This window comes from Macadamia integrifolia, chromosome 4 (assembly GCF_013358625.1).
Source record: "Macadamia integrifolia cultivar HAES 741 chromosome 4, SCU_Mint_v3, whole genome shotgun sequence".
NCBI lineage: Eukaryota > Viridiplantae > Streptophyta > Magnoliopsida > Proteales > Proteaceae > Macadamia > Macadamia integrifolia.
Genome location: NC_056560.1, coordinates 10987634 through 11000258, shown reverse-complemented (window position 1 = coordinate 11000258; position 12625 = coordinate 10987634). Strand labels below are relative to the sequence as shown.

Genomic DNA, 12625 nt, shown 5'->3' with positions numbered 1-12625 from the left:
GGGTGGTGGTGGTTTGCAGGTAAAAATTTTCAATTGAGTGGTGGTTCAAACCTCAACCACCAGGTAATAAACCAGTAATCCTCATGTGCATTGTATAATAATAATGAAAGCCCATGTTCCTGCCACATGTAATTTCCATTGGAGCTCAAATTTCATGGATCAGTTGTCCACATATCTATCAGCCTGGTAACTTTCAGCCCAATCTGGGTTTTCCGCATCGAAATATAAAGATGAAACAATTGGATAAAAATTTAACTGCAGTAGTTTTATTCAATAAAATTTGGGAAATAGATTGATATAGAACCCCAAATTTGACATGTAGCCACTAGCTAATCCCTGTCATGAAAATTTTTCTTATAGTCCACGAAGTGGAGTTATTTTTCCTAGCAAAAAAATTGATATTGGCATTTAAAGTTTGAAAAAAAAATACATAGAAAACTTCAAAAACATAATGCAAGTAGCAAGAACATTAGACAATGCAAACAGCAAACACAAATTGAATTCACATCCAAAGACAAAGTAACTTTATTCAGAAATTTATAGTAAAGACGATGATTTGAATGTAATAGTACCATGGGTATTCCCAGCTCTTTGAGGTCATTGTCCCTCATCTGCCTCAATGCAGTCATGTCCACCTGCAGATTAATAAATGCTTAGTACAACAAAGACAGAAGTTCACTTACTGCGAAGTACCAGAATTTCAGCAGATCTTGCAAAAAGTTGGCCCAGTTCTATTTTCAGACCGTAACAAAGACCTTGATATTATAACATACAATGTCCATTTGTTCCTTTACAAGTTCATCCTTTAAATATCAAAGTTGAAATAACTTTCCCAACCTAATGCATAGAAGTAGATGTGTCTATGCTTCTGTCATATGGCAAAAAATATCCTGGATAAAAGGCTATTAGAGGGAAGAAAATAAGAGTGTGGACCCTGGACCCTAATAATCAGCCAAGTGTTTCATGATAATAAGATCAAGATTCACAGTCAGATGAGTCTCATTAAGTAGATTAACTACACATATATCAACTTGAAAGGACGAACCTAACCATTTTTCCCTGAGGTCATTTGACAAGCCAAAAGTCAGTTTCATTGAAGTTTTTACAAGCACTGAAATAAATGAAAGAAAAAAAAGAAAGGGGTTAGATAGACTTGCATCTATCCCAAAAAAGAAAGAAAAGAAAAGACAAGGTCAGTCAGAATTCATTTGAGTCAGATTTGACAAAGTAAATATTCTACGTCAGGTGAGAACCAAACGGTGCAAGACAACCAGGGATAACCTGAAACTCTTATCAACAGCAACAGACTAGCAAAAGGGGAAGGGGGCATCAAATAGAAGCAGAAGAAACATGAGGAAGACGAAGATAAGGTTACGGATTATCATAGATTTCAGAATCCTACCCTCAACAGAATCGTATGGCTCATAACCAGCAAGCTATCAACACACACAACCCCTCATTCTAGGTTTGCAATGACCCAAATTCAGTTTAGTTGAAGATAAACAGCAATACAAAAATCCCCCCAAACACGATGAAGATCCTACGGTCAGATCTCAAGTCATCAACTAAGTAACAGAATAGAAACAATGCTTAATCTCAGCATCCATGTGGCAGAATATCATGAACTTGAATATAACCAGCACTCCATGAGTGGTTTAACATATGTGAAAAAAAAAAAAAATTCCAATGGCTATTTATCTTGGATCAACTGCTCACAATAGCAACTGAGAACCAGTAGAGAAACAAAACAGTAGCCATATATCCACAGGACAGAAAGCCAATCGAGTTCTCCTACCAAACCAATGAGCAATCCTCCAAATTGACAACCAGATCTGAGGGAAATTGCTGGAATAATTACTCAACACAGAACAGGAAAACCCAGAAACAGAGGTGCCACAGGTCTTGTTTAGTTGCAGTAAAACCAAAGATATTTCTGAAACTGTTATGCCCTTATCAAGGGCAGTGAACCACCAGAATAGCTATACAACAACAGTGAAGTAACGGAATGAAGAACTTGGTAAAACTTACTGCATATTGCAGACCAAGGGAGAAGAAAATAGATTAGATGAGGGAACAGATGACTTGAGTTTCCCACTAGTCATCTACTGCTTCTCACAGAAACTGCTTCACAAAGCACAATACAGCCATAGGAACAAAGGTTGTAGTATCTAAATCATGGACTCTTTACTCCTATTCTACTCTCCTCTCTTATTAATAAGTTATGTTACAGAAACAGAAATCTCTAGAAATAGAAACTAACATGTGATACTCCAACAGAAACAACTATTACTAAACAAGTAATAATAAAAATAGGAACACAAAACTAAAGAGATCTACAAACTGATGCTAGGCAATAAATTGTGCCTACATTATAAGCCTAAAGTAGGCTTTTAAATCTGGGCTCAGTGGGACTTCATGGCTGGCCCTTTGGGCCTAAAGGCTGGCTTCTCGATGCGTGCTTCTTCTTCTTCTCTTCTGCCTTATTCGATCTAAGTCCATAAGGAGTACCCAGACAACCATAACCAGGGTTCCTAAACACTTTTTAAGTTTCAAATAATTCTCCAATTCAATTAAGAAAATACTCCACCTCATTTGAATTGTAGTCATAACTATTCCATGTCGAGTCTAGAAGACCTGTAAGAATTACACTTGGACCTAAAAATTAACAAATGTGGGTTCCATACACAGACTTTATGCTCAGCACCACCAGTCAACTAAATATCCTGATCCCTTTAAAGTATAAATGTTTCTGAGGTTATAGACCTGAGGATGAATCCTGCTCTCGAGGGCTGAGATGCTACCCATATATCATGACTCTGGAAAACGAAAGCATGTAGTCTACCCTGCATCCTACATGTCCTATATCAGCAAGACATGTATGCTTACCCAACGATTCAAGCAAGGCTGGATAATTATCTAATATAACCCTTGACATTAATGAACTTAGACTAGTCCAGTGTAGACAGGGTGTCAATAGTTGATAAACAGGCCTTTTCATATCATAAATTAACTAACTCACATGCATACTAATCAGGTAATCTTGACTACAAGATCAACTAGCACCAAAAATCAACTATTAAACATGCATTTTTAAGAACAAAAAGTTTCTTGCTCCCATCACATATATATCCTTTATTATTTGTATTATTTTGTAAATGCATTTGCTATCTTTCCTTTCTTGGGGAGTGAGTAAACAAATTACTAGGATAAAGGTGCAGGTAAAATAAGGACACAGGTGCCAGACTTGAGAAATTCCCTCCCCACCCCACCCCCCCAAAAAAAAAAAAAATCGAGGTATCAGAGGTATGTATATATATACATTATTTTAAATATTAGTAGTAACTTTCATTATTTTTATAAGCATTATTTAATAAATCAAATTAAAAACCAAAAGAAAGGATGAATTAAAGTAAATATAAAATTAACCAGTCTCAGAAATGAGACGTCTAATATATGTTTTATTACTAGAAAGAAAGACTAGTGGTCTATTCAACAATACATGTATCATATATAAATATAAAGTGAGAAAGTAAAATTCTATGGAGAGGGAGTGCTAGCTCCGGAGCCCAAGACCAACTATAGAGGGAAAGCAAGAGCCTCATCAGCAAGACAGGTACGCCTTCCCCCACCCACCCCCCAAAAAAATTGAGGCTATTCAATTTCTCATCCTTGAATGGAAAGTAACTTAGGCTTCATGGTTATTGTTCTCAACGAATAAGGATGGTATAAAGAGGCCCTCCTTGCTCAACAAGCACTGACAAACTTGTCTCCAGAGGTATCAGGTCACATACATCTTACGTCCTGGAAAGGTAAAGTGCATGATACTTACTTCCTCAGCCTGAAAGATGATGGCATATTTCCCCAGACCAAGTGAAAGTAGAAGGCTAGCAACAGTAGTATGTGGTTCCTCACCCTACACAAAATCAAACCAAAAGGGCAAACATAAATGAACCAGTTTAAATCCTATGGGAACAATAGTAGTGTAGACTTTGTCAACAAATGTGCGACTTTGTAACCAATCAGCATTCAACTTCACTAATCAGATCATCTAAGGATCAAAAGCAACTAGATAATTAAATTCAAAATATGCACCCCAAGCAACTAAGAAACAGTTCCAGGGGAATGTGAAATCGGTCCATCATGAACAGTTTGGAGCCAGAAGATATGGCACTAGACTCTACGCAACACCAAAATTTTCTTGATTTGAAATCATAGCATTGATCACCAATAACAGACTAACAGTTACTGAATCGTGTACATGGTAAATCTGTGCAGGTTTTCTCAGACCAACAACATAACCAAAAGTTACAATCGTTCCAATGGGAAAAATAACGGTGATATAAGCACGAGTAAATGAATTTCCAATTAATTGTTCTGCACGAATGACTTTCTGAAACAATATCCATCACAAAGACTCCATACAAGGATGCTCACTCAATGTAGGAAAAAAATCCAAGAGTTTCCATCTAATAACTTACAAATTTAGCACAAGTTCATTGCTCCATTTCCTAGCCTATACTTATCCATCTTAATACGAAAGCCAGCTTAAAAATGGTAATATCTTCAACTAAAGCCTACAACCCCTGCCTCTGCTTCAGCTTCCTTAGCATAGTCTCAATCCATAGCCGAGTTCTTTCATTCTGAGGGTGAAGATCAAGGGTTGGTCGAGCTGAAGCAGCAGCCTTACTCCACACCTAGACCTGGAAAAAAGAGAGACTCTGCTCTCCACCACCTGCCTACTGTCCTGTCCCTATACAGCCAACAGCCTCTCTCTTCTCTGTCCTCAAGCACCACCTTACCTAAAGCTGCTCCTCTCTAACCCTTCCCTTAAGAGCCTAAACTGCACCCCTCACTCATGAACGGCTCTGCTGCAATGGATGGCAGAGGGTCCGTAGTACCCGAAGCACTGGAGTGATCCAGTAGCCGGGAAGGGACCTAGAAGTGCCTACTACTACACCACACTACACTTGGCTCTACACATTTACAAAGCTAACCCCTATCCAGTGCCAGGCGGAGCTAAGGGGGGCTTCAATCCTTACTCCTTATCCCCCATCTCAGCTCAGGCTAATGGGGCCTTACTTATTCCCAGGGGGGGAGTGGAGCCTTGAGAAGCACTGTTGAGAGGAAAATCCATGGCCCCTCTTCATTCTCTACAGGGGTCTCTGCTCACATGGAAGCGGGGCACTGTGGAACAATGTTGAACGTATATAGTTTCAAGAAAGTTGAAACTCATTTAAATAGGTAACCATGCCCTGATACTTGTTTCCAGTCCTTTTACTTTAGAATTTTATTTATTTATTTGTTTATTTATTTATTTATTGGATTGGGATATATAGTGTAACTTTTACATAATGGTGGTTACTCATATCAGCATAGCATTCCAATTTTTATCAAATTGATATAGAAGGCATATATCGTGAACCAGTAAGAAACTAAGAATACTAGAACCCACTCATCTGAATCCAGAAATGCAGCATGCAGGATGCCTCTCCTATAAATAAAATATGCATATGTTGATGGCATAAAAATAAGAGCAATGGAACAGAAGTGCTACCATATATGAACTCTTCTGCATGATGCCACTTGGAGGAGGGTGTCGCGCAACTGGTTTCGCAGGATCTGGAGCTACACTAGTTTTTGTCATATACATTGTAGGACCTGTAGACCTGGAAGTATCAAAATTGTCTTTGCTCATATAAGGTGGTCTAGAAGCATCAACAGGTCTAATTGATGGCGCCTGCCGGCGATCATCCATATTCCTTGGAGGAGAGAGACCCCTAGAAGTCCCTAAATTCCTATAGGGGGATCTATGTCTCAATCCACCCATAGTCCACGGCGAGTAAGATTTCCTCAGTGAGTTCATACGAAGCAAATCATCTGCACTCCTTGTTGGGGGAATATGCCTCCCAAGGCCATTGACCTTTGGGGCAGGCATGCGTTGCCTCGAATGAGTAGCAGCCATAGCAGAGTGTTCTGCTCTTGATGGCTTTTTACGGCGGTCCATGTCATATTCTTCACCATCACTCCTAGTTCCCCTAGACATGTTCTTCCGCATCAACTTAAACCTTAGGTCATTTCTGCCAATCGGAGCATCTATAATCATTAACAGAGAAAAAAGTGAGAAAAGCAGTTGAGAAACAAAAGAAATGGAATGTCATTGCAACAGTAATGGAATGAATGTGAGTTAGCTTTTTTACCATTCACAAGATTATTACTTGGACTCCACTTATTGCCATCTCTCCTTCGTCTACAGAACATAATTATCCCATCAATTTCAAGGTGAAAATAAAAGAGAAAGTTGATTTAAGCAAATGATCATAAATACTTGAAGAACTGCCATTCCTCAGGATTTTGGGTTCGTCCTAGAATTGATCTTATTTGCTTATTTTCCAACACCACCTTGGATGGCCCAATAATATGTTCACATATTGAAACAGCAGCACTTGACCAACTCCTCATTAAACTGAAAACGGAGACCATTAATGGTAAAAAACAAGTCGAACACACCGTTTGCTTTTGGGTTGGCTCCCATAATTCAATGGATTGTCCGCATTACTTCCTAGTCTCTCCCTTACAGATCGCTTACCCCCGGATGATTGAACATGAGCAGAACGACTACTTTCTAATCCCGGCCTCTTCACAACCTATAAAATATTAGCAAGCAATGAATGGAATTCTATAAAAACAAACCAATAATTATCAAATAAATAGCTGAAGCTGACTGAAGCAACTACTGAAATCTATCATCAAAAAACTTATCAAACCTAGACCATAAATTAGTAGTAAAAGCAAAGTACCTGACCACTACGCCCCAGTGTTATCGTTACCTGGGGCCTCGACATGACTACGAGCAACAACAGGTCGAGTTTCAAAAGCTCGGAAACCCTTACTGAATCAGCTTACGAATCAAACCAACTAATGAAATCGAGAAATGGAACTTCACGATCTTGGAACCAAAGAAGACTGAAACCCTAATAAAAACCTCATCATATAGAAAACAAATAAAGAAGAATAAAACGGAAGAGACCGAGTAGGTCAAATAGAGGAGGAAGAAAACAGGATCGCCGCGTTTTTCCCTCTTTCAATTTTCAACACAAAACTGAGCATAAATCACAAATATTTTCAGGCTTTAGCAACAATAGTGCAGCTGAAGGGTCGAGTACCGGGAAGCAGCGGGAGAGAGAGGACGAGCTTTTCCAGTGGGGCCCTTTGCAGAAAGAATGCCGCTGATCTCACACCTTTTATTGGCGGTGTCACCCTCGGATCCCCGACGAACCTAAACCTAATTAAGGGGAAAAGGAATCTGTTCGGGACCCATGTGTCTATCTCACTCCTGTCCATGGGGAGAGATGTTCTTACCCGTTATTTTTGGGAGGAGAGAAAAAATATGAAAAATTGGTGTGGAACTAGAACACCAAGAAGGGGAAATAGATAACAATCAATTGGTGAAGAACGTGCTCACATATAGAGAATCACTTGGCAACCGTTAAACATAGGTTAAAAAATCATAAAGAATGAATCCATTTCCCATTATCATTGGTTTTTTTTTTTTTTTTTTTTTTTGGGATAAAGCACTCTCATTCTCATTGGTGAGATTTTCCACAATACCAAATTGGGCAACCTTTGCCCAACAAAATATTAAGCTTGGACATCCTTTTGGCATTGTCCACTTGGGCAAGGGTTTACTTTGACGTAAACTAATTCAGGAGGAGGAGGAGGAGGAAGTCCACTTTCAAATAAGAGGTATTTAAGACATTTCATTATCCTAGGAGACCACAAAATCTTAGGCCTTGTTTGATAAAGTTTCTAGAAGGTTATGATAAAAAATAGAAATTTCCCAGTCTCTATATCAAAATGCCATATTTTTTCAAGAACAAAATTGGAACTGGAGAACTATTTTTTGTTGTCGTCAATTCTCTTTTTTTTTTTTTAATTAAAAAAAAAAAACAAAATACACTATAAATGCATCAAACGCTTTATTTCATTTTTTCATTTCCATAGAACAAGAAAATTCTAAAAACATTTTTTAGAATATTACCAAACGCAGCCTAAGCATGGAAAAATGTTCACCACGGACCCTCTCAACTTTGCCCATATCATCTCCTCCCACCACAATGAGTCCGTACTCTCTCTCTCTCTCTCTCTCTCTCTCTCTCTCTCTGTGGTAGGTGCTACTATAGATCAATCGATAGTGTATTTGCATTCAATGTCTCGGCATCGCTAGTCAGCAAAACGTGACGTGTGGTATTCCCCGTTTTTCGAATATGCGCTGTGACGCAGGGTTGACTTTTGTTTGATTCTTTTGGTCTTCCGTATTAGTCAAGTATGGGCTTCCCATGTTTCACGTCGGCTTGTCACTGTTCACGTGGCCAGCGTTGCTGGGCTGAGTTCAGCCTAGCACACCTCTTAAAGGCCAAGGTTGGGCCCGGCCGGGCTAGGTTGGCCTTGACTGACCTGATTCCCTTGTTAAAGGAGAACAGCGCGTCCTCCAATGTCTAAAATGTCGCAGCTTAGATAGGGTTGAAATATCATCTATAGATGGACCTGAAGGTCCTCTGCTCACCTAGCAAGTATCATCCCGATCTAAGTTTGCCAAGTGGCATAACAAGGTACTGAAAAATCAGGGACAAAGTTTTTTTTTATAAGTGAAAAATGCTCTGTTTTACCAAGTGTAATAATGGTTATAGGGATGAAATTTGCCACATGGATAGGATGTGATTTGATGAACAACCGGACATCTTCTGAGGTGAAATCAACCTTCCCCTGTTGAAATTGTTCCAAAAGAAAGCGCATTGCTTGTTTACTACAACAGCAGAAGCAACCTCAACAATAGCCCATGTCCTCTCTCTGGTTTCAAGACCTGTCTGCACCTTTCCAACAGCTGGTATAATGAAACAAACTCATCCAGTGGTAATACAAAGCGTTAAACCTTAGCCATTAAGTTGACACAAATAAAAAACTGTCCTAGGCAGCAACGCAAATGAGAACTTCTGAAATAGGGTCTTCCCCGGAAGCAGGATTTTGCTGATGGATGGGTTTTAAGAAAAAACACTGTTTGAGGGGAATCTTCTTGCTATGGGGCATGCAAAACTTAATAAGGCGCAGATAAGACTGTTGAATACTATAATTTTTGCAGCCTAACATCTGAACAATACAGTATTAGGTTGGTCTGACAAGGCCAAAACTGATCTTAACAGCAAAAGAGGAAAGGGAAAACTAGACACAAGATAAAAATAAAAGAAAGGAGGACCCATCATTGAATAGGATATAAATGTACACACAAGTGGGCATAATTCAAAGTAGTGAAGTAAATATCCCAGAAGGTTACATATTTGCTGTTGTTTCCTTGATTTCTTCCAAGGAGATGGTCTGCATGGAGAGAAACGAAATTATGAGAGCAAGAACTGAAATGGAAAGATAATAGCAACAACACCAGAGTTATAAATAACTAAGTAATCAACTGACAACTCCAGAAAGGGACAATGACTAGATTGTGCTAGATTCCACTAGCTCAACTGCAATTTAATAATGAACGCTGGCTTGATTTTGGCCTTTATCTTTTCACCAATTAATTTCACTGTTTATATGACACGATTTCTCCTCCCCCATGCAAACCAAAATAGACAGAATTATGTCCAACTGTATAGAATTTTAGTTTCAGTATCATGATGTTCTAGTGTCAGTTTTATCCTCACACCCCCCCACCCCAAAAAACCCCCACCCACCACAACCCCAACCCCCCAAAAATAAAAAAAATTTTATTTTAGTCCCAATCTTAAGTATTTCCACAAACATGGCATGGGAGCTACACCTGTAAATCAAAGGCAAGCAAAGGGGAATAGTGGAGTGCATGTAAGAACAGGATAAGGTTTATTGGAAGTAGAATGCAGGTTTTAGCAGGGAATGATCCTAGAGGCTAAATTTGACACGGGAACTTTGGGTTTTTTGGACTAAGCTATTAACATAAGCATGAAATTTAATTGCAAACGCAGAAATGTTATGAAAGGTTAAAATTACCTGCTCCTGGCCAGCAAAATCATTGTCAGGTGTTAGGAATAACATGCAGTGGCACTCCTTCCTGCCAAGATAATGTTCGTTGAGATACAAGGCTTAGCCAAATTTGTAAGCTAGAGAAATTTGCTTAAACCCAAGCTCAATATACACATAAATATCATCTAGAGAGTAGATCAATCTCTGCATCTCAAAATCTTCATTTTTAAACAAACCAAGTCTCCAAGTGTCATTCATACATAAGCAATCCTATTATCCCAGTTCTGCAAAGATGTCTTTATTCTTATAAATATTTAATGTTTAAGCTGGTATAAGAACATGATCAGATTCTCATTTTGGTTGAGATGGTGAAGTGACATGGAGGATGAGGATGAAAAGAGAGAGAGAGAGAGAGAGAGAGAGATAAAAGTAAATAAAAAAAAAATTACAAGAACAATAGTGGATTCCAATACTGTAAAATGGCATTCTTGTAATTTTATGGAACATAAAATTCACCACCTGACCACTTCCCATGCTTTTTTAGGCTAAAATTTGACATGTGAGATGGTCATGGGGTCCTTTAACACATGGACCCATCTTGTTCACCAAAGTATCCCATGTGGCCAGAAAAGTATGGCCCCGTGGAAATTCCAAAAATGACAAATTGTGATGAAAATAATCCTTATATTTATTTATTCGAAGTCACTGGGGTTCATAGTTGTAAGTTTCCTCTCTTACTGATTGAAGAAATCCGATATATCCCAACAGCATCCCTTGTTTTCCTTTCTTTTTCATCCTTTCAACTTTCAAATTTACCAAAAATCTGAAAACCCTCCACCTAGCATCTCCAGTTTCTCGAATAAGACCTGTCTCAAACTCTACGATTACCATACTGGCTCCAACTATGTAAGGCCATGAACCCTAACTGATCTTCGCCATAGGCTTCTTTAAATGCTCACTTCTCCCCTTTCAAAATTTTCTACGCACAATTTTTTTTTTTTTTTTTTGGGATGAATACTTCTACACACTATTAATCCCATTACCGTGTACTTATTTCTCTCCCTTGAGCAGACCAGTGGTAGGAGAGGATTCTCCCTACCTGTCCTGCAATACAATTTTCATCCTGTTTACTGATAACAATGCACTTCTTCGAACAGTCACATTTACCATGGCCCTTCTAGTAACCAAAAATGTTAGCTAGAATAACAAGAACTTCGACAGGCTAATCTGTTTTTCTGATGAGGAATGTGTCCCACTTCCTGCTACATGTTCAAAAGCAACCATCATCAGCATATCTAGACCCAAAACAAACAAAAAAAAAACTCAAAAAGTAAGCTCTCTGAGCTTGCTTTGGGGTTTGGGCGATGACTACTTCGCAGATCAATGTCATCCTAACCCTCTAACCAAAATAAGAGATGCTGCCAATGTGAACCCTTAGCTTCTCATAATCAAAGGATCTTTTTGACTTCCTCAAGCTTCTATGATCTCCTAGGGAAGTTAGACAATTTATCTTTCAAGATAAGGTCGGACTTGGTCAACTATGTCTAAACAATTTGTGTTTCAAGATAAGGTAGGACATGGTCAACTATGTCTATAACATCCTTCATGAACTGGGGCTGGGATTTAATTTGTTCCATGATGAGTGCTGGTAAGATTTTTTGAGTTAAGGTAAGCCAAGAACCCCTCGCCCCCCGGTGGTTTCTTTTTGACTGACTCAATAAAATTCTTAGTGCCGCCTAGGGTCCTGGAGTTTTGGTGTTTTTTCAAAAATAAGAGGTACTGGAGTATAGTTTACCATTTAATCACACTTGAATACATCTTGAAAAGAGTTTAGCCTCCAGTCTTTCTGAAAATAAATCATGAATTCACTTCCTCTTAAGAATGAAGACATCTTCATGTTTGGTATCTTACAATGAAGCTGTGTAACTAGTAATCCACATGAATTCTAGCAAACCAAACACTTGAATGATGCAAACATCATTGACCAAAAATCATATTTAAATACACTGCCCAGAGGTTTACAATAAGGTTCCACTTTCATTAGCAAAGAAGACACTTTTTTACACAGCCACTAAAATCCCCAAATTAAAGGTTTACTTTTCAAGCAATAAACTTGCTGATTAAAGAAAGACCATCTTGATTGAAAGTTCATGTGCACGCTAGAATATTAATCAAAACACCAGATAATGAGAGAGAGAGATTGCAGAATAACAAAACTACAAAAGCTCAAATCCAACATTTTTTCAAAGGGTAAACACCAATGAATCTCCTGTGTCTAACCTGATTCAATTTTTCACCATATTAGGTTTGCCCCTTATTTTTTTCGCTCTGTCAATTGGAAAATCTGATGCCCCTCAGAAGATTGCAGTGTAAGCTCGTTATTGCTTCTTTCTGGGGCGATCCAGTTTTGATTCTCCAGCAGTTCTTGAGTGGATGTTTTAATTCCTATTATTTTTCTCTTTGTTTGTTCGGGGCCTAATGCCTCTTGGTGGGATCATTGCCTTGTAAAGTTGTCATATTTTCCCCCCTTTGGGATTTAATATATGCATTTACTCAACCAAGAAAATAAGGAATATTCTAGGACATAAATCTTTCATGTTATTCTAAGCAAGAGTTACACTCTAGCAGGCCTCCC

At 38.6% G+C, this 12625-nt stretch overlaps 2 protein-coding genes across 2 annotated transcripts in view; both read right to left on the bottom strand.

Annotated features, from left to right (window-relative positions):
- Positions 1–7384, bottom strand: part of LOC122075897 (ankyrin repeat and SAM domain-containing protein 6-like) — an 8616-nt gene extending 1232 nt beyond the window's left edge. The window contains exons 1-6 of the mRNA XM_042641115.1: positions 6798–7384; positions 6508–6644; positions 6198–6247; positions 5555–6093; positions 3830–3913; positions 573–635 (exon numbers count right to left, since the gene is read on the bottom strand). Coding sequence (XP_042497049.1) covers positions 573–635; positions 3830–3913; positions 5555–6093; positions 6198–6247; positions 6508–6644; positions 6798–6842 — 918 coding nt within the window. The 5' untranslated portion in view covers positions 6843–7384. The remainder of the gene's footprint in view (positions 1–572; positions 636–3829; positions 3914–5554; positions 6094–6197; positions 6248–6507; positions 6645–6797) is intronic.
- A 1724-nt stretch (positions 7385–9108) lies between these two features.
- The window catches only part of LOC122075898 (ferredoxin-thioredoxin reductase catalytic chain, chloroplastic), a 7154-nt gene continuing 3637 nt past the window's right edge, over positions 9109–12625 (bottom strand). The window contains exons 5-6 of the mRNA XM_042641116.1: positions 10018–10078; positions 9109–9369 (exon numbers count right to left, since the gene is read on the bottom strand). Coding sequence (XP_042497050.1) covers positions 9325–9369; positions 10018–10078 — 106 coding nt within the window. The 3' untranslated portion in view covers positions 9109–9324. The remainder of the gene's footprint in view (positions 9370–10017; positions 10079–12625) is intronic.